We start from the raw sequence: 27,578 nt of genomic DNA, 5'->3' as shown, positions 1-27,578 counted from the left end.
AAGCAAAGGTGTTAATACAATAACCTATTTGTCGGATATCTTATAGTTCTTTGTTGAATGATTAACAAGCAATATATAAAATTATGAAATTATTTAAAAAACTCAGAGTGCACCCCTAATCTCGACACATGCCAATAAGAAGTTATCTCAAAATTGTTAATTAAGAATTTTATTGGGTTCCATATTTTTGAAAATATGTTCTGATATCTTATATCCTAGCTCTTCTAGGGGTAACAAATAACTTTGGTCTCTTATCCAAACTTCGAATACAGGCACAGATTCAGACTTCCATTTCTATAAAATTGGATTTCTTTTTTTTTCTAAGATCATGCATAAAGAAACAACTTATGACACACATTTACTTCCTAAATCCGAGGTTTCTCCAAGATACCCAATTTTAGCTCAGGTGCCAAATCAATTTTATATGCTTCTGAAATAAATCTGAATAATTTGCCAGAATGGTCAAATTTTATTACATCCAAAATAAATGAGACATTGCCTTCTGAAATTTTATATTTGTTACATATTGAGGATACATTTGGGGGAATCTTATGTAGTTTGGTCTTCGAATAATGAACTTTGAATTGAATCACACTATGCCTTGTGGTTATAGAGCATTCATGAATTTATTAAGACACTCTTCCCATGACTCATCAGACAATTTTATACAGAGTTCATTTTCCCATTCTTACCTAATATGATCAGTGTTTACATTTACATTATCCTGTAGTAAAACATAAAATAAAAAAATGTGATTACATATAATTTACAGAGTTTGATGTATAGCCATGCTTCAAAACCAGTGCAATGTTTCATAGTAAAATCTCTAATTTATAAATACCAGAAAAAATCTGTAGATAAAGCATCAATGAAATGTACAGGTAGATGGAACACCTGCTAGGCTTTACTGCCGGTTGCACCTCCTTCGGTGCCCACAGTTAGCTGCAGGGTCATCAGCCAGGAACCACAATTCACCAACGTTTCACTTTTTTAATCCTGGAATGTCTCCTGGGGGTATTGTGAGCTCAATGAGCAACATGTATTTTACCTTGGAGGACCACACCACTATATCAGTGCGGATAGATGAAGCAGTGAAACGGAGCTGCCTGTCAAGGTCGACTTTCATATTCCACTACTGGTCAGGGGAAACCGGCCTAGGTGCTTCTCTTGGTCTGATGTTTCTTCTCCCCCCATCTTCATAAACAAAGCTGATGTGGTTGTGGTTCTTTGCTGGTTGTACTCCTTTGCTGCCCTGTCGCTGCCCCTCTAGCACCTCTGCTGGCTTTCTCAGGACCAGGTCGTTGCGCCATCTGTAGCATCCCTGGGAGAGTGCGATCTTACAGCCTGACGAGATGTGCTGTCGGCTTGCATTAGGGGTATTGCAGAGTGTGCAGCCTTCCTCACTCCCGAACCTGGTGAAGTTTCTTTTGATCAAGGAAGTGTGTCATAGGCGGATGAGGAAGCTGAGCCTTGCCTGTGGGATCTGACTAGGGATGGGTATCATTAAGGTTTTAAGGGTATTACTACTCTTACCGATACTGCTTAACTGTCCGGTACTTTAACGGTATTCTTATCGGTACTTTGTGTTGTGTTAGGCAGTCAAAACTTTGCATTTCTCTGTCTGCACATAATGCACTTTTGAAAGATGCTTTGACAGATTGCTTGTGTTTCCGCCCTTACATGCAAAAATTTGCACTTATGACAATGAGCGTTGTCTGCATCAACTCTAGTGAAGTTTAACCACACTTTGGAACGTTTTGCTGTTTCCGCCATCGTCACTCTTTGTATTAAGCGGGAGTTTTCGTACTGTAAGGGGCCGTTCACATATCGCGTCTAAAAACGCATGGAAAACGCTAGGCGCGCCGCTTTCTGATTTTTTTTCCCCAAATCCTTCGGCACTTGCGCTCCTGAGGAGTCTGCCGTTGCTAAGCAACCATGACCTGCTCTCTCCATGAAGATGCGGAAATTTCAGCAACGGATAAATTGATTTGCAGCACTAAAAACTGCTTGCAGTAGCACTGCTACTAAATTAATTAAGAAATCTACATGCAGCTATGATCAGCTGTTCCTTCATCTTGGCTGAGCTTTCAACGTTGCTACGGAAAAGGTGAGGAAGTTACATGACCTGCGGCGCGCTTGCGGCATTCTGAAAAGTTGAGATGTTTTTAACTCGATGCGGTGAAGACGCGCCTGGAAAAAACGAGCTTGTCGCACCGCATGCGCGCCTACATTTGAAATAACGAACTTGAACGCGCAAAAGACGCGATATGTGAACGGCCCCTTATGCGTGTGTGCGCAGATTTCACAGACAAACGTCTTAATAATATCGCAAATTAGAAATGTTTGGTAAGATAAAATGTGCACGATAACATTATTAAGCAAATCTCTTCGCCATCGTCACTCTTTATTATTAAGCGGGAGTTTTCATACTGTTATGTCTGTGCGTGCGCCGCGCTCGTTGTGGTGTGTGTGTGTGTGTGTGTGTGTGTGTGTGTGTGTGAGTGAGTGAGTGAAGTGACATTCAGCCAAGTATGGTGACCCATACTCAGAATTTGTGCTCTGCATTTAACCCATCCGAAATGCACACACACAGAGCAGTGAACACACACACACACACACACACTGTGAGCACACACCCGGAGCAGTGGATGGCTGCGGCGCCCGGGGAGCAGTTGGGGGTTCGATGCCTTGCTCAAGGGCACCTAAGTCGTGGTATTGAAGGTGAAGAGAGAACTGTACATGCACTCCACCCACCCACCCACAATTCCTCCCGGCCCGGGACTCGAACTTACAACCTTTCGATTGGGAGTCCGACTCTCTAACCATTAGGCCACGACTTCCCCCCCGTGTGTGTGTGTGTGTGTGTGTGTGTGTGTGTGTGTGACTGACAGACAGCCTCAGCGGCGCACATGAGAGATCTCGCAGATCTCACAGACAAACGTCTTAATATGATCGCACATTAGAAATGTTTGGTGAGATAAAATGTGCACGATAACATTATTAAGCAAAAATACATAGTACATTAATTTTTTCCCCTCCAGTACCGAAAGCAGAACCGATACCGTCAGATCTTACTGATACTACAGCACCTATAAACAGTTTCAGTTGACAACTCCCTCCCAGGTTGTCCAGCTTCCCTGTCGGCCCTGCGACACGGCCTTGATCCTGTAGCGCTCCTCCTCCATTTTTGTCACCTCCACCACCACCATCACCTTCCTCTCTTTGTGATTGGCCTTGGACCTGAACGGTGGCGATTCTCCCCACCCTAGCCCTGCTCTAACTTTCTGGACTCTGCCGACAATTTCATAATGTTGTAAACGACTGACAGCTTGGTCAACCTCAGTTTGGGCATTCCACTTCTGGCCTGTCAGAACCTTGGGGTTTGCATTTCTTACAGCCTGGTCAACGAACTCTCTCAACTTGAGAACAAGCCTAGTCTTTTCCTGCTTGTAGCAATTTCGGATGAATGCATTTTCTTTTCCATCCATCTTACTTGCAGTGGATGAGGGGATCTCACTCATTTTCAGTGGCCAAATCACCCTCCTGTAGAGCGTAAATTGGAAGCACCACACCTTACACTTCCCTGGGAGTTGGCTTTGATCGATCTTTGCCAGGCCTTCTGAGAGCTGTTTCATCACGGTTCTCCCCATGTTTTTGTCTGTAAGCTCTACTGTGTACTGTCTCCACAGGCTTTTAAAGGGTTGCTCGCAAAGGAGAGTGTTTTTTCTCTCCCCCCACAATGAAAGAGGTGCTGTCATTTCTGACTCCTCTTCTGAGAGACAGGCTCCATGATTAAGATGGCTTTATCTTTATTCGTGCCCACGACATCAACTTGTCCATCATTTTCAGCAGTCTTGATGTGCATGTTGCTGTCTGAAGGAGGCTGTTGATGTTGTCCATCTACGTCCTCAATGGGGGTAATCTCTGCCCAGATGGTAACTTAATCCCTCCAACCATCTGTCTTGCTCCGATGAGGATTACCTCAAAGGCTACCACGAACAGGATGGGAGAGATAGCACAACCCATTGCAATTCCTACTTCTAAGCTTTGCCCTCCAAGATTTCACCACCGGGTGGCAGCAGTTAGGCAACATCTGCAGGTCATTGAAGTAGGATGCCACCATGTTCTTTATGCAGGAGGGCATATGGAAGAACTCCATGGCCTAGTTTATAAACTGGTGTGGGACGTGCAGGTTTGTCTTTTCCCACTTGGCCTTCTGGATCTGGTCCCAGATCATTGTAGCATGATCTACGCACCCTGAGAAGCCTGGGACTCCCGCCTTCTGGCAGTTGGTGTCGATGTAGCCATTTTCAAGCAGGTAGGTGGTAGCACCAAGCACAGAAAAGAAGCTGTTTCAGTTACTCCCTGGTGATTTTGAGCTTCCCACTCTTTTTCTCCTCCAGCAGCTGTCTGGCATGTTTAAAGGGATCTTTGAAGAAGCTTACTCGTTCTTTCTGATTCCATTTGCTGCACTTGCAGATACGTTCAGCCCTTTGAAGCCTGGACAGTCTTTACCTGACCTCCTACCACAAAGCTTTCAGACCCTCTTTCTCTTCCACTGTTGCCTTCCTGCAGTTCTTTCATAGTTGTTGGTGCCTTCGCACTAACTGGTCAATCTCCTTTTCACTCTTTCCCTTTGGGCGTTCCTCTGGTTGGAGGTAACTTCACCAAAACCTGTTCTTGCAGGCCTGGTATAGGATGTCCCCAATCTGGTTGAGCTTGGATTTTGCTCCCCCTCGCAAAGATCCCTCCAGTGAAGGTCGGAATCCAATGTTTGTGATGCCTCTGATCTCGCTTGATTTTGGCCATTTGAGCTTTCCTCTTTTTGTTGGTTTCTTTGTCTCTGCTTTTGCCTCTGTCCTATGTGATTTGGTGGCGACTGGGTATTGGTACTCACATGGGGGCTCTCCCTCCAATAGTGTCCTTCTTCCTCTGTGACATCTTTGCCTACAAATCCCCTGTAAAGACCTTGTCTCAGATGACCACCGGGACAAGACCACAAGAAACAGATGATTTTTCTCCACAATCTGACTTTGCTGCTGCCTGGAATTGAACTGCTGGTTTCGTTTTGTCAGAGGAGAACTGGCCCCCCAACTGAGCCTGGTTTCTCCCAAGGTTTATACCTTGATACCGGTAATCTGTCACATTGCCATATCATTTTCAAACAAAAAGTACTCAATATTTTCTTTTCTTTTATGTAATCACAGAATCTAATTTTTAACAAACTAGAATGTATAATAAAAAGTAAAAATCTGGAATAGGACTTGTGTACTGATGAGTAAAACAAATATTCTCGAGCTGATTGGTTTAAACAAAGCCAGATGTCTATCATGTTGAAATTTCTCAAATAGTTATGTAAAGTGGCTGCAGATTTACTTTTTGTGGTGCGACTAGGCCGTGCATCTTTAACTGGGTCAATAACACTGGCCAGATTTGTGATTAAAATGTGTGATTTAATTTGTTTGGTAAAGATGAACCCTGATGACAAACACTCATCATTGAATGGACGACAATTATTTGTCTTGAACAACAATTATTTGGTGCTTAGACGAAAGCAGCTTTCTCCATGCAAATTGGTCAGAGCTAAATTATTTAAGATACTAGCGGATTTTTAAATAATTAGTTAATAAATCTGAAAACAATGTTTGCTATAACATTCTGAACTGCTATAATAAATTTTGCTGCTGTGTTGTCAAGGTAACATTCTAATTCAAAAGAAAGTGGCAGTGACATATGTGTTCATGTAAGTATAAAGTACCCTTTAGGGTACTCACTTTAAGTGCTTTGCCCTTCAGAGTGAAAACGGCAGGGTGATGCTCAGTTTCGAATAGAATTTGCCACAAGTTATTTGTGTCCAGTGTAGAGACACCCTTGTAGGTTAGAGTTTTATTTATGTTATTTATTTATTGATTGATTTTTAAACTTCTATTATCTCTCTCTCTTTCTCTCTCTCTTTCTCTCTCTCTTTCTCTCTCTCTCTCTCTCTCTCTCTCTCTCTCTATATATATATATATATATATATATGTGTGTGTGTGTGTAAAGACAAGATATGTATACTTAATACACTCTTGCATTCTCATCATTCATAATGTCATAACAAGAACATGTAAATCAGACCTTCCTGTTTATTAAAGGTTCTGCAATTAGACTGTTTGATGTGTTAACTCTGAATGTGAACTTTTTTTTTTAGAGTCACTGGAGGGGAGCTGTTTGAAGATATTGTTGCCAGAGAGTACTACAGTGAGGCCGATGCCAGGTTAGTGCTTGTATCCAAATGTAAACCCCTTTAAAACCCAATTATTAGAATGCATGAATTAAACATCTCAATTAGCTTAAATAGACAACACACTAAACTATAATATAAAGCATATCATATAGGCCTATAATGTATGAAGCTCTTTAGACAAGTCTGTCAGTTATCAGAGAAAATTATTTTGTGGTAACAATAATGGACTTACAGTGGAAGTTTATGGGGCAAGGCACTTCATCATTACAGTATAACTGCTTCTACACTTGCCATTCCCTCCTACCACCAAATGAGGTAGCCATCACCAGAATACTAATTTATGGGTTTACTTCACACCTGAATCTCATCCCCTCACTTTATTAGACTTCTTTTATAGCCCAGCCTTGCACTGCTTCTTTGCAAAGTCTTGTTTATTGTTTATGTTGACAATTCTGAATGTTCCTTTTTTTACTTGTATGTAGTGTTATGTTGAGCCTATGTTGAGTATGGGCTGCATTACAGTTCACAGTTTTGGCTGCTCTCTGTTTACTGACCCATTTCTAACCCTGTTAAATACTCTGCAAATGCATCTTTCTTAATACAGCATTGAGTTGCTGTGAAAATGACATTAGATCAGTAACATGTTGAAAAATTATTCTGTCTAGCAAAGTAAAATGCAGAAGAAAAAAAAAGTTTAGAGACCTACTGCTCAAACACACAGAGCAAAGAAATTCATATATGTATTATATTATTAATTTATATTATTAAATTATATTATTATTCATATAATTATATGCATGCTTTTAAACACTCCAGAAAACCTTGCCCTATAGACTTTCATTGTAAGTGCCTTATTGTAAACACGTTTTTAGCTTAATTTTACAAACTGACCATAAAGACAAACTATTTTCTGTGGTAAGAGCTTAATATGGTTGGGTTTTTTTCAGTCAGTTATGGGGGCAATCATATCTGTAACCTTACCATAGAACCAGTGAATGAGCAACATTTTTTCTTCTATTGCTCATGTATCATACTTTTTTTTTCCAATGTATTTATACTTGCAATGTCTGTCTGTAGGTTGTTGTTGTTGTTTTGCTTAATTCACATTCTTTTCTTTCTATGCTCCTTAATTGCTGAGGGTGTTATCTTAATTTGGGTTGTTTAAGTTGTCTTTTTGTGTGCTTCTGTGATATTTTTATTATTATTTTTAAAAGAATAGTTCACCCAGAAATGAAAATTGTCATCCTTTCACACCCATAGATCATTCCAACCCCATTTGACTCTTCTATGTAATGCAGAATGAGAAACTAAGACTTTTTTCTGTGTACTTTTCTTTGAAATTACAATGAACAAAGACTAAAGCATTCAATCTGCACAAAGGACATAAATGCATCATAGAAGTATCATAAATGTAGTCCAGATGACTCAATATCCTACTTTATTCTAAATAATACAACCACCAAGGTGGTTATTTACTCCTCCATTCTTCTTAGCCATTCATGTGAGATCATACAGTAGCATGAATAAGTTTTAAATACTTTGAAAATATCTGGATTTTTGGGCTGTTTAATTTAACTCAGAATTATAGACAAACAGAATCTAATAAAACTGATAACACAAAAAGTAGTACCTTTCACATTATATGGAGTAATACATAGGAATCGTGTACAGTACAGGCCTTGAGGCAGTAAAGCAGCACTAAATCATGATGTTCCTACTTAAAGTGATCTTTGCAGGGAGAGTAACAATAGTCTTACATGTACCATGTTTGTAGACACAGTATCTTACCGTGTATTCAATACTCACCTATAGCAATGCTTTTTGTAGCATTTTCCTTCTTTTGTGCATCTCTGTAATCCCTTTTTCAAAATCCTGTGAAAGCTTAATGCAGGGTTCACACTGCATAATTTTCAAACCTGTTTGATCGCCGTTGTTTTCACACTGCGTGACTGTCTGGGGTAGCATTCAGTTGCTGCTGTGTTCACTCTGCACGATGGATCGGCGATAGGGGTTTCACACTGCATGACTTCACAATAGGAAGAATCACTGACAGCTCTGTCTGGTCCGCAAACTACGTTTCACAAGAAAACACACGTAAGAAGTGATAAGAAAATAACAGGAGAACCCATGTGCATCAGACTGGAGTTCACAAGCGAGACCGGAATTTAATAAAAATATATATAGCCTGCAAATTGTCTGTGAGCTGATCACCAGCTACAAGGAGAAAAAGAAAAACAGATTATGCAGGAGGGAGATGCAGGGAACAGGGATTGGGTGTTCTGTAAAGAGAGTTGTGGCTGGTCAAGCAAATGTTTGTGCTTGTTTCTGTATGATATAATTGTTCATATATCTGTTAAAATACTGATATTCTGGTCTATAACTCCTCCCCGAACTTCCCTCTGTCCTGTATCTTGGTCTCTCATTGGCTGTAGGTCATCACCGTTTTCAATCAGAAATCATTGCACACAGCACGAATTTGAATCAGCGACAGCTCCAGATATTTACCATGTCAAATAATTTGTGGGCGTCTGCGATGTGTCGGCGATTCCCTCAGATCGCATCTTTTGATAATTCATTAATCATTGACACTTGTGTGAACAAGCACCGATTTGCCTCCAATTTCGGGCATTTGTTGGTGATTTCGTTTCACAGAAGAAAGGAATAAGAAAGAAAGTCAACAGGGATTCCAAGCAGGGTTGGGCAAAGATACATCAAAATGTATTTTAAAACAAAATACCAAATACCTTAATTTTATGTGTTTCAAAATAAACTACAAAATACAGCATACCACACCATTTATCAAAATAAACTTCTGTATTTTTGTATAAAATAAAATAAAAAACCTTGCATGAAGGGTGCATGAAATTTCTTTGCAAAACTTCCATCAGTTCGCATATTTGACTAGTTGATAAAGTAAACATGCTTGATAGTAACAGCTTTTCTCTGCTCGAGTCCTGCATTAAATCTGACATATGCAACAAGATCAAATATTCACATATCCCTGTGATCTCCAAGTGAAGGTTAGTTTTCAAATAGCCAGCAGTTTAATGTTTAACAGTTTAACAGTTAATATATTATATGTCAGGCAAGCAATGGTATGCAAAATCATGTTCCTTCTGAATAGCAACTTCAGTTAGGGTACAATATTTAGCAATCAATTATTTATTTATCAATCATTGGACACCTATTTGGAAGTTGAAAACAAACATTTTAGCATTTCAGCAATTATTAAATTATTAATATGTTTTGATTTTAAATCCAGAAACATAATCAGAAAGTAGCAGCAGAACTTGTCAATGAGTATTAACCAAACTCCAACCACTGAATCTGTCAAGAGACATACACATTAATAGTGTAGTAAAAAAAAGTCAGATGCTGCCTTTTTATGATATCATCATGTGGACTTCTTACAAAGTATATTACAGTATTTTAAAACTACATAAATACAAAACACTAAAGTATGATACAAAATATAAAGCCATTTTCATTAACCCTATCAAATACAAATGAGAAAATTCTATTTTATAATTTAAATACATGTATCATAAATAATGCCCATCCCTGGTTGCTACGCTAAGAGGTTAAGCTAAACTGACAGAATTTTCATTTCTGGGTGAAATACTGATGTCTTGATCTTCAGTCTTTGTTTAGAATTATAACAAAAATAACACCATTTTCAACAGCCTAGTACTCACTGGAGTACAGTATTTGCTCCTGCCCAAGCTAAATTTGCTTTCTGGTTGCATTGTTTGTTTGCCAGCTGCATTTATTTTCTGACTGTGCTTGCTGAACTGTTCAAACACTCTTCTTTGGCTTCCTCGCTGTGTCTCTCTTTCTCACAGTCATTGCATACAGCAGATTCTAGAGAGTGTTAATCATTGTCACCTAAATGGCATTGTACATCGAGACTTGAAGGTTAGTATAACAGGCTTAAGCCTCCAACCTGCTGGCAATGTTCTTTAAACCAACTATAAACCGTGGGTTCGCATTGTGGAAGCCTCCTCTGCTCACCCCAACCTGGTCCCATAAAACACAGCTACACACCAAGATATTTATGTGGCAATGGGCTGAGGGGTAACAACACAAATTATGACCTCAGAGAAAAGTTTATGCATGTAGCACCTCAGAAATGTGCATAGTCAGGGCTTTGTGTTTGACTCTATAGGACTGTCTTTATGTGGGTTGATGGTGACTGTGCCCTTTTTGATTGAAATGTAAAACGGGTATCAAAACCCATAACCCATAAGCACACAGTCACCCAAGCAAACACCACTTCTGGATTGAGATTTGGAGAGCAAGGCAAGAGAGGTAATATATATATATATATATATATATATATACAGTACAGACCAAAAGTTTGGACACACCTTCTCATTCAAAGAGTTTTCTTTATTTTCATGACTATGAAAATTGTAGATTCACACTGAAGGCATCAAAACTATGAATTAACACATGTGGAATTATATATGGAATTATATACATAACAAAAAAGTGTGAAAATATGTCATATTCTAGGTTCACCAAAGTAGCCACCTTTGATTACTGCTTTGCACACTCTTGGCATTCTCTTGATGAGCTTCAAGAGGTAGTCACCTGAAATGGTCTTCCAAAAGTCTTGAAGGAGTTCCCAGAGAGATGCTTAGCACTTGTTTGCCCTTTTGCCTTCTGTCTGTGGTCCAGCTCACCCCTAAACCATCTCGATTGGGTTCAGGTCCGGTGACTGTGGAGGCCAGGTCATCTGGCGCAGCACCCCATCACTCTCCTTCTTGGTCAAATATCCCTTGATGCCTTCAGTGTGACTCTACAATTTTCATAGTCATGAAAATAAAGAAAACTCTTTGAATGAGAAGGTGTGTCCAAACTTTTGGTCTGTACTGTATATATATATATATATATATATATATATATATATATATATATATATATATTTACTAATGTATAACTACATTTGATGGCATTAAAATATTTCAAAACAAAAGTTTGTTACTTCACAGTAGGGGTGGGCAGTAATGCATCTATTCATTGTCACAGTTTGGATGTGCAGAGATAAACACAATGAATGCAAATAAAGTTCTTACTGAGGCTACGTCCACACGAAGCCAGAGCTTTCCCTTTCCGATCTTTTTTTTTTCTCGTCTCAAGAAATATCTGTGTCCACATGAAGCCACAAAATGATGTAATATACATGCCAGACCAGAATGTAGCGCAGTAATTCTGCCACAGAGATACACTAAAAACAGAGAAGGCTTAGACTATGCGCATAAATCTTGCGCACAGTTTACAAACGAACATGAAACAATACATTTATTAATCTGTGTTAATGTTTGTTAATAAAAAGACAATTGTTCAGTGTTTGTTCATGTTTTTGTTGCTGTTAGGTGACGTAGCGGTGTTTGACTAGGGGCGAGACGTGGGCTGATCACATTGTTTCAGAAAATATACAGATTCGCTGTCCACATGAAAACGCAAGGGTAGCGTTTTCAAATTTATCTACTCTGGGATCCGGTTTTAAAAAATATCAGTTTCACTCTCCCAAAACGCCGGATCCGGGTGGACAAAATGGCTATACAATACAAACTTCATGCGTATACAGCGAAATGCATCTCCGTGTGGACGGGACCCCAGTCTTTACTAGATAATCCACAAAATGTACAACAACAAAAACTGGAGAATGCAAACCAGACATATACACTGATTAGGCAAGATAATGAACTGAAGAAAACAGGGAGTGCTTATACCAGAACTCAGAGAGATGAGATGAGTTGATTAATAAGGGACAGGTGAATAAGATGAATTTTTTTTTCTAATATCTGATTCAAGATTCAAGATTTTTATTTGTCACATACATGGTTATATGGAGAGCATATGACCAGCAGTGAAATGTAAGTCAGGTCCGCTCCATGGACAGTGCAATTATTAAAGAATACAAATACAAACACAAGATAAAAATATATGCAGGACAGTATACTGTAGATATCTGATATTCAAACAAAACAGAAAAAAAAAACATTAACAAAAATTATACTTAGGTTATCCAGTAAATACACATGGCATAAGAGTAAAAGTTTGGGGAAAAAATGTTTTGGATAGCCTATTGATTATATTTGGGAAATTACTGACAATAGTTTAGCTCACAGACAAGTAAGGTTTTTTCAGGGTTGGAGCTAAACTCTGCAGGACATCAGCACTCCAGGCCCAACGTTGCCTGATGACCATCTTTTTACTCCTCCCCCGCCTGCAGCCAGCAGATCTCATCAGCTGTAGCAACCTAGTATAGTTCATTTCGAAAAAGCCTTATGTAAACGAAAACATAACATGACTCTGACAGTCATATTGATCTTTTCAAAATGTATATTTCAAATGATCTGAGAATTTGGATAAATACATCTGCCAAATGCATGAATTTAAAAATTTGCAATATATTTATATATATATATATATACATACACCTGAGGAGATGATTAAGGGGAACCAATCACAAAGTGAACATAAGAAGGAACAGAGAAGAATATATATTTAAGTCTAAACAAAGAAGGGATGCATAACTGGATCTTTCTGGGCTTTTATCTGGGCATTTAAATGTGACAATAAATACTGATACTCTGACAGACAAAGCAAAGCAAAATATACATTTCTGGCATGAAACAAGGTCTCGGCTTTCAAATTGTTGCTTTTATTATTTTTAAGAATTCAAACAATAAGTACCATTTTGTGGCTCTTTAATGTGTCGTGACAGATCACTACTGTATATTGCCTCAGCTCAAGCGACATATGAATCGATCATCTTTTCATATTAACTTAAAGCAGAAAATAAACATTTTATTTCAACCTTGGAAAGACATACTCAATATAAACTATTTTCCAAGTTTAAGTGCACTGAAGTTAATGTACAGTGCATCCGGAAAGTATTCATAGCACTTCACTCTTCCATATTTTGTTATGTTACAGCTTTATTCCAAAATTGATTAAATTCATTATTTTCCTAATTAAGTATTCAAAGCCTTTGCCATGATACTCAAAATTGTCAGGTAAGTTCATGGTAAGATTGTGTAAGGCACACACTTGTCAAAATAAGGTCCCATAGTTAATAGTGCAGATCAGAAGAAAAGCCAAGTCGTTAGGTCAAAAGAACTGCCTGTAGAGATCAGAGACAGGCAGTGGCAAGGAACAGATCTGGGGAAGAGTTCAGAAAACAAATCTGCTGCATAGAAGGTTCATATAAAGAATGTAGCTTCCATTATCCATAATGGAAGAAGTTTGGAATGACTAGGAATTTTAATTTTTTCAAACCCACTTTGAATTTTTAACAAAGAACTATTAAGACTGTGAGAGAAACACAATTCTCTGGTCTGATGAACCTCAATTTCAAGCATCAAGTCTAGAGGAAACCAGCAAACATCTCATCGGCTAATCACCTGGCCAATAGCATCTCTACAGTGAAGCATGGTGGTGGTTTTTCAGCTGCAGGAATTGGCAGACTTGTCAGGATCAAGGGAAAGATGAATGCAGCATTGTACAGAGATATCCTTGATGAGAACCTGCTCCAGAGCGCTTTGGACCTCAGACTGGGGCGAAGGTTCACTGTGAATGTCCTTAAGTGGCCCAGACTTTAACCTGATTGAACATCTCAAGAGAGATCTGAAAATGCCTGTGCACTGATGCCCCCCCCCCCCATCCAACCTGATGGAGAGGTCCTACAAAGAAGAATGAGATAAACTACACAAAAATAGGTTTGACAAGTTTGTAGCATCAAACTCAAAAAGACTTGAGGCTGTAATTGGTGCCAAAGGTGCTTCAACAAAGTACTCAGCAAAGGCTGTGAATACTTATGTATGTGTGTGGTTTATATAAATTTGAAAAGATTTCAAACAAGCTTTCACATTGGAATAAGGCTGTAATATAACAAATGTGAAGCCCTGTGAATACTTTTCGGATGCACTGGACTCTCATGTCTGATCTGTGTTTCTGAGAAAATAGCAGATTTGGTGTTATGATTGGTCAGATCTCCTGTCAATCAAGTGCTTTGCAAAGGGTCAATTGTAGTTTTGAGTCAGTGAATCAGTTCTGTTGAACTGTCCTTTTCAACGAATTAAACAATTTCAATGTTTAATAAAATATGTTGTTAATGCAGTGCTTTCCAACCCTGTTCCTGGAAGCTCACCATAACACTATACCCAAATCAAACCCAACTTATTAAAAGAGACTCCAAGACCTGAAATGGATAAGTAAAAAAAGAGAGAGATCCAAAATGTCTGTTGGTGTGCCTCAAAGTTGGGAAATACTGTATAAATATTCCATGCATAGAAATTATCTTCATTATTTTACTAGGATTTTACAGTACAATGTATTTTTTTTCAGTAGTTAATGTACTTTTGAAAATATCACCCAGCCCTACTGCAAAGTGTCACTCATAATCATGCAACACTGAGACTTTAATTAATGAGAAGATCATTTGGGTCAAGTTCATCACCTCTAAGCCAATGCTCCCTTACTCTCAATGCTGTGCACAGATAGTGAGTTTGTGCTTGTCACTAACCCACATCCCCTGGTGTTTGCATGCAGTCATTGCATTCAGCAGATCCTTGAGGCTGTTCTCCACTGCCACCAGATGGGAGTGGTCCATCGTGACCTTAAGGTGAGTAGTGACGCAGAGAGTCTTAAACGCCAACTCCTACTTCTTGTCCTCTTATACAGATCCAGTATCTTGTGTGGCCTTTACTAAGGACTACACATGGCTTATGATATTAAGATTATACAAGTGCTTAGTAACATATGATGTCTATGTTTGTCTTGGAGTTGAGAATCAAGTGATCAGTGGTATAAAAAAGAAAAAGAAACCTACACAGGTTTAGGTGGGAATGGTGTTTTCTGTCCATCTTTAAACCAAATCCACCAAAAGCTCTTGTCAGTGCTAATTTGCCAATCAAATGAGCCAGGTGCAACCAGGAGATTGTTTTCCTTCTTATTATCTTCACGTGAATTTGCATAAGCCTGAATTCTGCTCAGTGATTGGCTGCTGCCATAGTTACCATGTTGAACAGTGACTTTGAACCATAAAAAAGAACACAGAACAAAACAAAAACAGAAGATACAAAACAGAAAGTAATATATACTGTATATTTAAAAATATGTGTTGTGTAATATAATTTGAAATATTGAAGGCCAAGAGTCTGGCATCATACCTCAATTTCGCTCCTATTAGCAACCCTCAAATAATATGTTCTTATTAAAGAAAGAGTCCACCCAAAAAATTAAATGTAATTTACTCACCCTCATGTCATTCTAAACCATTTGAATGTACAGTCTGTGTAATGACCACAGCCTGTCAAGGTCTAAAATGCTCTATAAATTGGCGAATAGAGACGTGATGTGAGATGTGTACAAGACAGATATTTGAATATGGACATGCACAAAGTGCCAAGTTATTTGGAACAACATGAGTGATACAAAGCTACAAGCGATACATTCTCTTCCATGTTAATTAAAATTTTCTTGATCCTTACCAGGCATGTCAAAGGACAAATTTGATTCAAACAGCATACAGTTGTGTATGTGTTTCTCCTTCCCTGTTTAGGAATGTCACTTAGCAAAAAGGGGGTCTATCTTACCTTGTTATGACTTGTCCAAAAATTTAAAGAATGAGCTGTTTGAAGTTTGCACTCAGAAAGTCATGTAATTTAATTTTATTGAAGTTATATACGGTTTATATATATAGCCCCTAAAAAGATTGTGTAACAGCCATTTACAAAAAGCAATATTGTATAATTATGAGGATAAATTGTTAGTCATGTAGGGCAGACCTTATGAAATGGGGAAGGTTTTACTATGCTAATATGTAGGGCAACAAAAGAACACTTGCAATAATGCTCTACCAAATTCTGTTGTTCAAATTATTCTTTGGGGAACCATAGATCTGCTTTAAATCTACTCAATTTGTTATTATCTCTCTCTTGCGCTTACTTCTCTAACAAAGGACAACATCCAGCTATTCTTTATTTTATCTTGACACCTCTGTTATTAGCTTCCGCAGTCCTTAAGTTTCCTCCCTTGCCTCTGGCATTCGATGCTGAAACTTGAGTACAATACATGTAGCTTCTGTCTCTGTAAAGAACAGCACTTCTTAGTTGTGGTTTTTGCGAAGTCAAGAACTGATTCTAGTTTGCTAGTATTGGAAATACCAGACACTGAGATTTAAAATTCGTTCTGGCCACCCATAATTAGTCCCGTGAATAATTTTGCTGTTGTAGGCTGCACAATTGGTGACAATGGCACACCTCATCAGCAATGCTTTGTGCAAATTGAAAACTAAGTGTTGCCTGTCCTGCTATCGCCACATATTTATTTTAAAGATGTTTGTGGAAGTGACATGCAATTACAATTATATTGTAGTAATGGAGCTGCAGTGGCTCTCGGAATCAGCAGGGTGCTTCTGAAGGCCTATCATCCTGCACAGTGTAGTTCCAACCCTATTCAAACACAGTTGAACCAGCTAATCAATGTTTTTAGGATTACTTAAAGAAAAAAACAACAACAACAACAAAACAGTGAGGTGTGTTGGAGCAGGGTTGGAACTGATGTCTGCAGGGAGGTTGCCCTCCAGGCGCTTGTGTGTTAGCTGAACATATTTACGGATGTAGGATTGGTTTCAAGTTGGCAAAACCAAATCAATCTATTCAGTCTTTGTTTGTGCCATGACACTGGTCCTCAACTTCCTCTGTAAGCTTTGATTTTGAGTTCATGAATAACTGTGGAGCAAGTAGTTGTATCTCAGTGGGATATTTTCCTGGTTAAATCAGTAGCAAACAATCACTTGCTGTGAAACATAATGAAACAGCAAGCCATGGAGCTCCTTGTCAATCATTTACAAGGCCACCATACCCTAGCCTAGCATAATGTCAGGGCAACTCATTCTCACTCCCAACTTGTCACATACTGATATTTGGTCAGGATCCCTCTCTATCACTTTTTAACCCTTCAGCATCAGATGTGCAGGGTGCTCCCTTGCTTCGAATAAGAATTCTTTGTTGTCATACACAAAAGTGATGGACATGGGAATATTGTTATGATGAAATTACATATTAGCGTTTTAATAAATACCTGTAAAAAAATATTTTAGCAAAATATACCTATATTTTATGTTGTTGAGAAGTGGGTCGGTTTTGGGTATGATTGGGGTTAGGGTTGTTTGTAAGGTATGGAAAAGCAATGACTGCATGACAGTTTCAGTTGCACTAGCATGTTAGCACCTTGATCATCCCAAGGCATAAAGTGAATGCTGAAACAACTAACTGCACCTGACAAATAGTCTTGTGTCCTTAGCTAATGTCCAGGTTGTAAAACAATCTCAAGAAATTGAGTTTTTAGTAAAGTATTAACTTCTCTTTCTAGACTCCCCGGACATAAGAGTACTAATAAATGTATAGATTATTGGATATTCAGGTCCAAACGTTATGAATTATATTAAATGAAAAGAAAAAAAACAATACAAATATAATTACTATAAATAATACATTTATGTCAGTAATTTTCAGGGGTTGTCTGAAGTTTTTCAGTTTGTTCAGTACTGTCTATGGTTTATAATTAATTCATAAATTGTCTTTCTTTCTTTCTTTTATAACAAAAGTAACAAACATAATTTGTAATGTGGAGATTTGAATATTATATATTTATTTCATCCAGTCTTAATGGGTTATGCAGAGACTGCTAGTGACCTATAACATTTTATGGTCAAATTATGCTTTTTGCAAAGAAATGTAAATATCATTCACATGCATATTATTACATTTATGAGAAATATTGAAAAAAATTAAAAATATAAATCACTTAAACACAGAATGCCATTTTTTCCCCAGACATTTCTAATGCAACATCATTTGTTTCTAACAATTACATCACAGTTACAACATTTTAGTTGTGTGATTATTCATTTTTAAATGAGTTTTAAATTAACTGTTTTTGCTCAGTCAAAACATTGTTCAAATCTGGTCACATAGCTCTTCATGAATGCTGCATAACCCAGGAGGCTGCACTGATGTTTTTCAAAAGACTTGGTTCAAAATATGTTTAATCAGAGGTTGTCTATTTAAATCATAATTTTAAATCCATTTTTAGAAATCTAGGGAAAAGTAATTATCTTTCTTTTCCTAGAACATGGTATTCTTGTACATTTTCTAAAAACTGTACATTTTGACCCAATTCTTCTACGAGACATCAGTTTATTGATGATGAGTGATGTCATTTGTTCTCTATTACACATAAAATTTGTATACATTTTCTCAATATATTTTGAAGCTATTGTTTTGTCTGTTACCCAAAGCCAGAGAATCTTCTCTTGGCCAGCAAACTGAAGGGCGCAGCAGTGAAACTGGCTGATTTTGGGCTGGCTATCGAGGTGCAAGGAGACCAACAAGCGTGGTTTGGTTAGTATTCACCAAATGTCACTGGTTAAAAAATTTAATATACTAGTACTCTGATGAAAAGACAAAATGTGCTGTGACATAATCAGAGAATGTTAAAATGCTTAACATTTTTCCAATTAAGATTCCTATGGTTATAGGAATATGGTTATATGCTTATATCTTTGTTCTGAAAAAATGGATGTGAACCTAGTCCACTTCTATTTAATATTCATGTATCCCTGTAATCAGCATATTCCAAATAAAGGAAGACATGCAAATTTTTTCCTGCTTTTCTCTACTGGTAGTATTGAATTTAATCTAATTATATTATGCAAAAATGTTAGTAATAGTTAGTTAGTAATAGTTTTTTTTTTTTTTTTTGTCTTTATACTTTGATGTTCATACATTTTCGGTGTAATTTTTATATATTTTGTGATGTTAGTGGATGTTATGGGATAGTCTGTGGAGAAAGTGTTTTTATTATTATTATTATTATTATTATTATTGTCAAATTATGTATGATGATTTTTTTTTTAAATAGAAATTTGATGACTTCAATGACTAGTCATTGGTCTTTTCTTAATAATCTAAATAGCTTTTGCCTCTTCGCTAAAAATTATTTTAATTACAGAAAGGATGATGATGATGATTATTATTATTATTGTTAGCGTTAGTTGTATGTGGGGGTTGTGTGATTAGTCTTACTTTTGGACGAACCCTGATGGTGTTAGCATTTAATTACAATGATCTCAAGGGCTTTAGACTCAGCTCCAGTTTTCCTCTTTGGCTGCTCTCTCATTATGGGCTTTTTGCCTCTGAGGGCTTGATGGGACGTCAGGGACTAAAGTTATTTTAGAATTAGGCTGCAATCCAAAGACAAAAATGCCTTAAGTAAATTCTTAAGAGAGAATTTAGGGGGGAGCTCATTTTGTAGACTGTTAAAAAAAAAAAAAAAAAAAAACGGTTTAATTGAGGTCTGTGCTATATTTTGTAGGGTTTGCTGGAACTCCAGGTTATCTGTCTCCTGAGGTGCTGAGGAAGGAGCCTTATGGCAAACCAGTGGACATGTGGGCATGTGGTAGGTTGCTAATTACAAGCATTATGTGGATATTTTCTGCTGCCAATTAGATTGTTTTTCTGTACATAATGTTCATAACATAACAGATCCTTTGCTTAATAGTCCGAGTTGTACTTTTGTTTTGTTGTTTACACTAAATAATTATATCTTAATTGCCGAAAGAAAATCAATGAATATACATTTATGTACATTAAGTACAATAGAGTACAGCATACTTTAATTTATAATTATAAATGAAGAGTTACAGGTTTTTATTTTTTTTCAGTTGACATGTTTTATTCAGTTTAATTTTGTTGGCATTATGGTGATCATAATGGGCCAGCTGTCTAAATAAAATACTTTTTTCATCTGATTTGCAGATTTAAAGCTTGCCATAAGTCTCTTGCAGTGAATATTTGATAAAGTGTGAAATGAATCCAGAATAATATGAGAGTGGATGAAATCATGATTAACCAGTTAGCAAATTATGTTTTCTATACTTGCTGTAATGGCAAACTCATTATAATTCTGTAATTTAATGAGCAAACAAATGCATTAAAAGGAGCACAGTTTCAACCTGTGTCTGAACTTAAATTTGTTCGTTTATGGAAAAAAGAGCTTTATTTGAATATCCCAGTAGAATCATGCTTGAAAAAATACTTTCATTAAATTTAACATACAGAGTATTTCTGATCACGATTTTATATATATATATATATATATATATATATATATATATATATATATATATATATATAAAATAGAATTTACTAAAATTATAAAAGTAGTAATTTCGTTTTGGGTGGTTAGTAAGCAGTTTGTGGGTGGCCCATGGTTTTTTTGTCTGAGTCTGGAACTGGAATCTTTTATATATTATAATACATTATATTAATAGAATATACTTCATTATACCTTATACCTACTGTGCTTTGAAAAGGTTTTTACCCCCTTCCTGTTTTTAATTTTTTTTTTTTTAAATTTGTGACACTTAAAATATTCAGATCACCAAGCTCATTTTAATATTACACAAATATAATGCAAGTAAAAACAAAATGTAGTTTTTGAATGATGATTTCATGTATTAAGGGGAAAAAGGTTTTCCAAACCTACTTGGCCCTATGTGAAAAATGTATTGCCCCCCCCCCCCCTCCTGTTAAATCATGAAAGAACTGTGATTAACCACATTATTTTAGAAAGCTGAATTAATTTTCACTAGCCACACCCAGGTCTGATTACAAAAAAATAACTTGAATACAAAGTGAAGCATGCTTAACCCTCTGAGGTCTGAGGGTATTTTTGCGGTCTGGAGAAGTTTTGTCATGCCCTGACATTTGTGCTTTTTTCCGTTGCTTATAAACATCTAAATGGCAAAAGTCTAATATCACTGTAATCAGCACAAACTGGGCTATAATAATCTGTGAGCAGCATGTATGTACATGTGTTTTTATGAAAAAAAAAAATGTTATGCGTGGTTAGTGAAAAACTAAAAATGTTAAATCACTTGAATAAGGCCATAAAACACATACAGAACATTGGTTCCCGGGACTTTTGAGAACTGGAGCTTGTAGCCTAGAATTTTTCTTTCTAAATTATGTGAAAATCATCTTGTTTACTCACTCACAGAAAACAATATATTGATTTAAATTTTCTAAGACACTTTTTGTGTAGAAAGGGTCTATGCGAGAGGCGTGAACTATCAGCATTATGTTGTGATTTACACCTGAGAAGACAAAGACCCACATAATAAGCTGCATAATGAGCCGTTTAGTCAGGTGTGTGACTGAGAGGGAAGAGTTACAAGAATCTGAGGGCAAAATAAATGTATAGATTTTTATGTCTGTAGTTTATTTAGAATATATTGAATTATCCCACAAAATAATTTAATATTCACTTGCAAATGCAGTTAAACAGTTTATTAGGAACAATCAAAGCTGACTTTCAAAGCTGAATTTTTTGCATCATTGCCCCAGTCACACAATGATTTTCTACAAAATATATATATTATTATTATTATTATTATTAATGTGGAAAAGACCTGAGAATACTTTTTCTTTTTTTTTTTGGATAAATTGAAAGAACAGCATTGTTTGTAACATTTGTTACAGTTACATTTATTTGTTACATTTATATTATTTACATCAAGCTTTTGTATGGTATTAATTATTATTGTTATTAAAACTTCATCATATTTTCACTTGATTATACATTTAGTCAGGAATTATAGTTTGGAAAAAGTCTAACTAGTAAGATGTTTACACATTATGTGAAACCTGATACAAGTATATAAATAAAAAGAGACTTACTCACGTTTATGATCTCTGCTGAATAAAGTGCTTCATTCTTTTTTCTGAGAAAATACAAATCTCAAATCCTCAGGTAATCCTAATCACATCTTCTTGGGTGAATTATGTCTTATTCCTCTCATCGCGAAGCAAACAGTAAAAAAAAAAAAAAAACTTGAAGAACAGTCTCGCTGCTTTGTCTTCTGTTGTATGGGCGTACTCAAGCCGCGCGCTTCAGTGAAACATTATAATCTCAATAGCACGTTCAGCGCGGGGGCGTGGTCGCATTAGATGTAATGAAGGGAGACGTGAAAGACTGGACATGTTGTTTTTATATGGATTACTTTATCACAGAATATTTGTTTTCGATAGCACTTGTTTAGTTTAAAAGTAGACATGCCAAGCTTTCTATAGATATATCTCTCATGTCTCTTTGTTACAGTTCATTTTAATTATGCGTTTCTAAATGAAGATCACCGCAGACAAAGGCTACAGACAGCACACCTTGTTTGTTATCTTTATTTTAAAAATGCACAAAGTTTTGTTGTTATTTTGTCTGTATACAAAAAAGGTAGACCCTTTACAGATTCGATTGATGTATTGCTCTTATCTGTACGATCAAAACTGAAAGTGTAATTTAAGTTCTTTTTGGGGTTATCAGGAGAAAATGCCTCATAACGTGTATGCGCGTAAAGTGACTCCAGAGGGTTAAAGAGTAACATATCATGCTATGATCTAAAGGAATTCAAGAACAGATTAGAAACCAAATATTTGACAAATATCCGTTTGGAAAGGGTTATAAAAAATTTTTAAGGTTTTGAGATTTCAAAGGCAAAAGCCACTGTTGACTAGAGCTGAAACAACGAATCGATTTAATCGATTAAAATCGATTATTAAAATAGTTGTCAACTAATTTAGTCATCGATTCGTTGCTAAATAACTTTTATTTTCCGTAAGCGGCTCATTTTGTGCATATTTCAAATCTGCGGTGACCAAAGTGTGGCAGTAATGAGCCACCGGAGGTTTTACTCAGCCAGTACAGCAGGAGAAGTAGCGAATAGCCAATAGCTGGCCTCGTTTTATGTCACGTGCTTCCCGAACAGCGTCTCTGCAGCATTCAGCGTGATGTGGGAGTAGTTTACTTTGAGCCTTCAAAAAAGAAGAGTAACCTGTAAACTCTGCACTACTGAACTGTTTAAGGGGACGTTCACACATCGCGTCTTTTGCGCACTCAAATTCGTTATTTCCAACACCGCACCGCATCGGGTTAAACGCACAGTATGCAATTTTTGGCCACCAGGGGTCATCAATCAAAATAATAACATAAGACGTACTTTGATGACGTCGGGAAAGAGCGTAGGCTCATGGGAGTTGTTGTTCGTTGGAACACGCGCTCTGTCGCTCCCCACATTCCTCACTCATTTTAACTGAGTCCGGCGACACACTGGATGCGTGGCGCAAGCGTCTCAGCTGCGTGGCGTGTCAGTTTTTAATTCGGCTCCCATGTTAATAGGTTAGAGCTTGCAGACTGCCTGTGTGAGCCGCGCGTCTCAGGCGCGGCTCAAGGCGCGCGGAAAACGCGTGCTTGCTACAAAAATAGAACCGACGCCTATTTTTCACGCGACACGCACGCGTGTTGGAACCGTTTCCAGGCAAAATATAATAGGAAAATATGTTTATATGTAATTTTGTACACAAATACATATTAATTCATGACATTTTGATGTTTGAAGTCTATAGGTTGACATAAATTCAGATATAAAAGTAATTTTAAAAATAAATAAATAATTATCGATTTTCAAATATTGCACCTGTCAAACATCGTCTATTTTGCCGTCAATATTGTTGACGGTGTCCTTTATCAGTAGGCTTTATATTTATGTTCAACATGAAGTATAGATATTGTTGTCATGAAGACAAGAGCCTGGTCTGTCAGCGGTCTCCCTTCACCTACAGCAGCAGCAGCCTAGTATTTTGACAATCACGTCTTTTCGAACAGAGAGATATATGAATTATCAGACCCCTATCAAATCAATATTCCATCTAGCTAGTAGTAATATATGTATAAAACACAATATATGTTAAAAAAAGATACTTTATCCAGCTAGATATAGAACACATGTAGATGTACATTATACTCTATATGAGAGCTTGTCCGTCTGCGTTTTACACAAGACATCATCGTTTCACAAAATATACGGATAGATACAGTTAGCTGAATGGATGCATACCTGTTTATTAGAATGCAAACATTTCTCTGTAGTTTCAGCTTGTCACGAAGCTCTCTCTATCTTGGAAATGCAACTCCAATATTTACCCGTGTCTCGTTTCTTCTTCGTCCCAAAACCTTCTCAGGTCATTTATTTCACCCGTACGTTTGCGCTTCACAGAACGTGCAGGCAAAGCATAATCATGGTCCATAACTAAGTTATTGATTGAAGTATAAATACGAATATAAACAATATAAATATAAAATATAATAGTCTCGATCAAGACTAGCTACTACTTTTTCTTCTTCGTCTCGTCTTTGCTTCTGTTCACCTTTGTATTTGGCGGTTCTGCAGGAAGTTAGATAAACTAGAGGGGTCAAAGTTTATATGACGCCATAGACGGGCGACAAAACGGAAATAAAGAAACGTGCCGTGTCTTCTAATTAAACTATAATTTTCTATGGATTTGAAAGTTCGTGGAAACTTTCGGGATAATGTAAGTACACAACTAAAAAATATATATAACATAGATATAGTGATATCTGCTATTTTTAAAGCAGAAAAATTACATATTGCGCCTTTAAAACATTTCAACTTTTCAGAATGCCGCAAGCGCACCGCGGGTCATGTGACAAGAACTAACCAATCAGCTTCATCCTTTCCCGTAACAACGTTAAAAGCTCAGTCAAGATGAAAGGAACAGCTGATCATAGTTGTATATGGATTTCCATTTTGAAATAAATTTAGTAGCAGAGCTACTGCAAGCGATTTTTTGAGCTGCAAATCCATTTATCCTTTGCTGAAATTTCCGCGTCTTCAAGGAGAGAGCACGTCATGGTTGCTTAGCAAAGGCAGATGCCTCAGGGGCGCTTCTGCCCGAGCACTTTGGAAAGAAGGAGAAAGCGGTGCGCCTAGCGTTTTCCACGCGTTTTTAGGCGCGATTTGTGAACGGCCCCTAAGACTTTCATTTGTGCAGATTCTCCATTACAATGTTGTTTGCAACTGTTTAGTCGTAAAAGCTGATAACATTGCTTTTTAACAGTTAACATTTAAAGCTTTACAAACATGTTCTGTGATCAGTTTGTCATTTACCAGTTCAAAATTCAGTCGTGCAGCCTAATTATGACTGAATGAGAGAGGTAAATGTTTAAAGATATTTGAAATGAACTTTTTTTTCTAAGTATTCACTGCTCTTTTTCACACAGCAGGTTTTTTGTGTGTGTCCAATTTTTTTTTCTGGACAACCTAAATTGTGAGTACCATTCAGGTTTCATGCTATTGGCACTTTTTTCGAAGGATTGTTTACAATTTCACAGCAAAAGCTATAAAGCTGTTTCCCAGTAAATAATAAAATACAATGCACTGCAATTTTATTCTGTTTTATCCTTATTCTTCGTGAAAATATGTTCTGAAAGATTCCTTAATAAGCTTTGTTCAGGATGTTAAACTACTTTAGGAGCTCTAAGGACTGCATGGTGAAAACATTATTTGAAATCTCCTTGTGAAATTTACTAGAGTATGGGTCAGTGTTCTGATTGCAGAAGAGTTCGACAAAGGATTACTAACACAATAAAACAACTCCAGGTATATTTTTGATGAGGATATGACAGTGCAAAATGGTTAAAATCTCTTAAAAATCTATGCTGAAGGATAAAGACCATTTATTAATAATTTACTTGGGGAAAAAAATGGGAAAAACTAAAATATAAGTACATAAACCGATTAATCGATTAATCGTAAAAATAATCGACAGATTAATCGATTATCAAAATAATCGTTAGTTGCAGCCCTACTGCTGACCAAAAAGAACACAAAGGCTTGTCTCACATTTACCAATCAATATCTTGATTATCCCCAAGACACTTATGAGCAAGTATTCTGTGGACTGATGAGACAAAAGTTTAACTTTTTGGTAGGTATGTGTCTCATTACATCTGGTGTAAAACCAACACAGCATTTAATAAAAAGAACATCATACCAACAGTCAAACGTGGTGGTAGTGTGATGGTCTGGGGCTACTTTGCAGCTTGAGGACCTGGACGACTTCCTAAAGGAGAATGTCTGGCCATCAGTTTGTGATCAGGTTTTTTGTGACCTCAAGCGCACTTGGGTTATGCTGCAGGACAGTGATCCCAAACACACCAGCAAGTCCACCTCTGAATGGCTCAACAAAAACAAAATTAAGGCTCTGGAGTAGCCAACTCAAAGTCTGGATTGAGGGTGCTTTCGCACTAGCACTTTTGGTGCACACCTGGGTTCGATTGACATCAGAGTTTGGTTCGTTTGGATGATGTGAATGCTGTCTTCTGAACTCAGGAACCATACCCGAGTCTGCTTAAAAACGGTGATCTGGGGTAGGGTTTATGTGAACTCTGGTACGGTTCGATGATGATGTGAATCCAATCATACCAAATCACGGAAGTGAACCGCTATTAATGACGTATTATTTGATGAAAATGTGTGTTTGTGTGTGTGTTTCTTTCACTTTCCTGACAAGCGTGACTGACACGCAACAAGCAGAGAGCTGTATATCTCAATTCTGTTCACCGTCAGTGTTCTCTAGAGCATTTGCAGTACATTCGTAAGACATTTTTTTCTTTCTTGAATAGGTGTCATTCTGTACATCCTTCTTGTGGGTTACCCTCCTTTCTGGGATGAAGACCAACATCGACTTTACCAGCAGATCAAAGCTGGTGCATATGATGTAAGTTTTCTTACACAGATTTACTGTATATCCTGTATAAGTTACTTAACAATAACATACTTGATTCTTAAAAAAATGCTGAATTTGCTTCATTTATTCTTCTTACAATACTAGATATCGTCCTGACATATTTACATTCACAATTTTCCTCATTCAACTATTTATTTGATACCCTCTGACAGTTAATAAAGAGAAAGAAATACAGATGTAGTAACTCAATGCATATCAAAATTTTGTGTAATATATTTTGTGTTGGGCAAATCATACTTTTCCATCAGAGAGTGAAGGAGAAAGTAACAGCGAGTGAGCAGTCCATTGGCTTCTGTCCATTTTGGCTTAGATGATCAGCTATTGATCATGAGTCTAAACACCTTCGATGCATTGCCTCATTTGGCTTCTTTGGACCTGATCTTCGGAAAGGCTCTATCTGTTAGTGATAGGACAGTCAGAATTTTTATTCATACAAAACAGTATAATATAATGCAACAGCATCACTTTGGATAAATGTTTGGTTTTCAGTAATGTTTCTGCACTGGACATTTTGTCTCTCTTATCTCACACACTCTCATAGCTGATGATCTGAATCACGTGTGAAACATACTGTGGCTCCCCAGATCCAGGAATGAAAACCACTGTTTAGTGTGCTATTAAAGCACAGCCCAAGGTCTGTTGAATCTGTGAGCGTTTGTGTGCATGTGTGT

The 27,578-nt window shown here is 37.1% G+C and overlaps 1 protein-coding gene across 14 annotated transcripts in view; it reads left to right on the top strand.

Annotated features, from left to right (window-relative positions):
- Positions 1-27,578, top strand: part of camk2d1 (calcium/calmodulin-dependent protein kinase (CaM kinase) II delta 1) — a 117,930-nt gene that overhangs the window by 51,744 nt on the left and 38,608 nt on the right. For 9 of the 14 annotated variants that reach the window (XM_059536879.1, XM_059536871.1, XM_059536862.1 and 6 more), the window contains exons 5-9: positions 6,191-6,256; positions 14,789-14,861; positions 18,543-18,645; positions 19,619-19,702; positions 26,783-26,877. In XM_059536879.1, the coding sequence (XP_059392862.1) occupies positions 6,191-6,256; positions 14,789-14,861; positions 18,543-18,645; positions 19,619-19,702; positions 26,783-26,877 (421 nt within the window). Of the gene's footprint in view, positions 1-6,190; positions 6,257-10,068; positions 10,142-14,788; positions 14,862-18,542; positions 18,646-19,618; positions 19,703-26,782; positions 26,878-27,578 lie in introns of all 14 variants that reach the window. The other 5 variants (XM_059536912.1, XM_059536902.1, XM_059536894.1 and 2 more) reach the window with 1 other exon arrangement.

Source organism: Carassius carassius, chromosome 3, assembly GCF_963082965.1.
Source record: "Carassius carassius chromosome 3, fCarCar2.1, whole genome shotgun sequence".
NCBI lineage: Eukaryota > Metazoa > Chordata > Actinopteri > Cypriniformes > Cyprinidae > Carassius > Carassius carassius.
The sequence above is the reverse complement of the archived record's forward strand: the minus strand, read 5'-3'. Positions and strand labels throughout refer to the sequence as shown.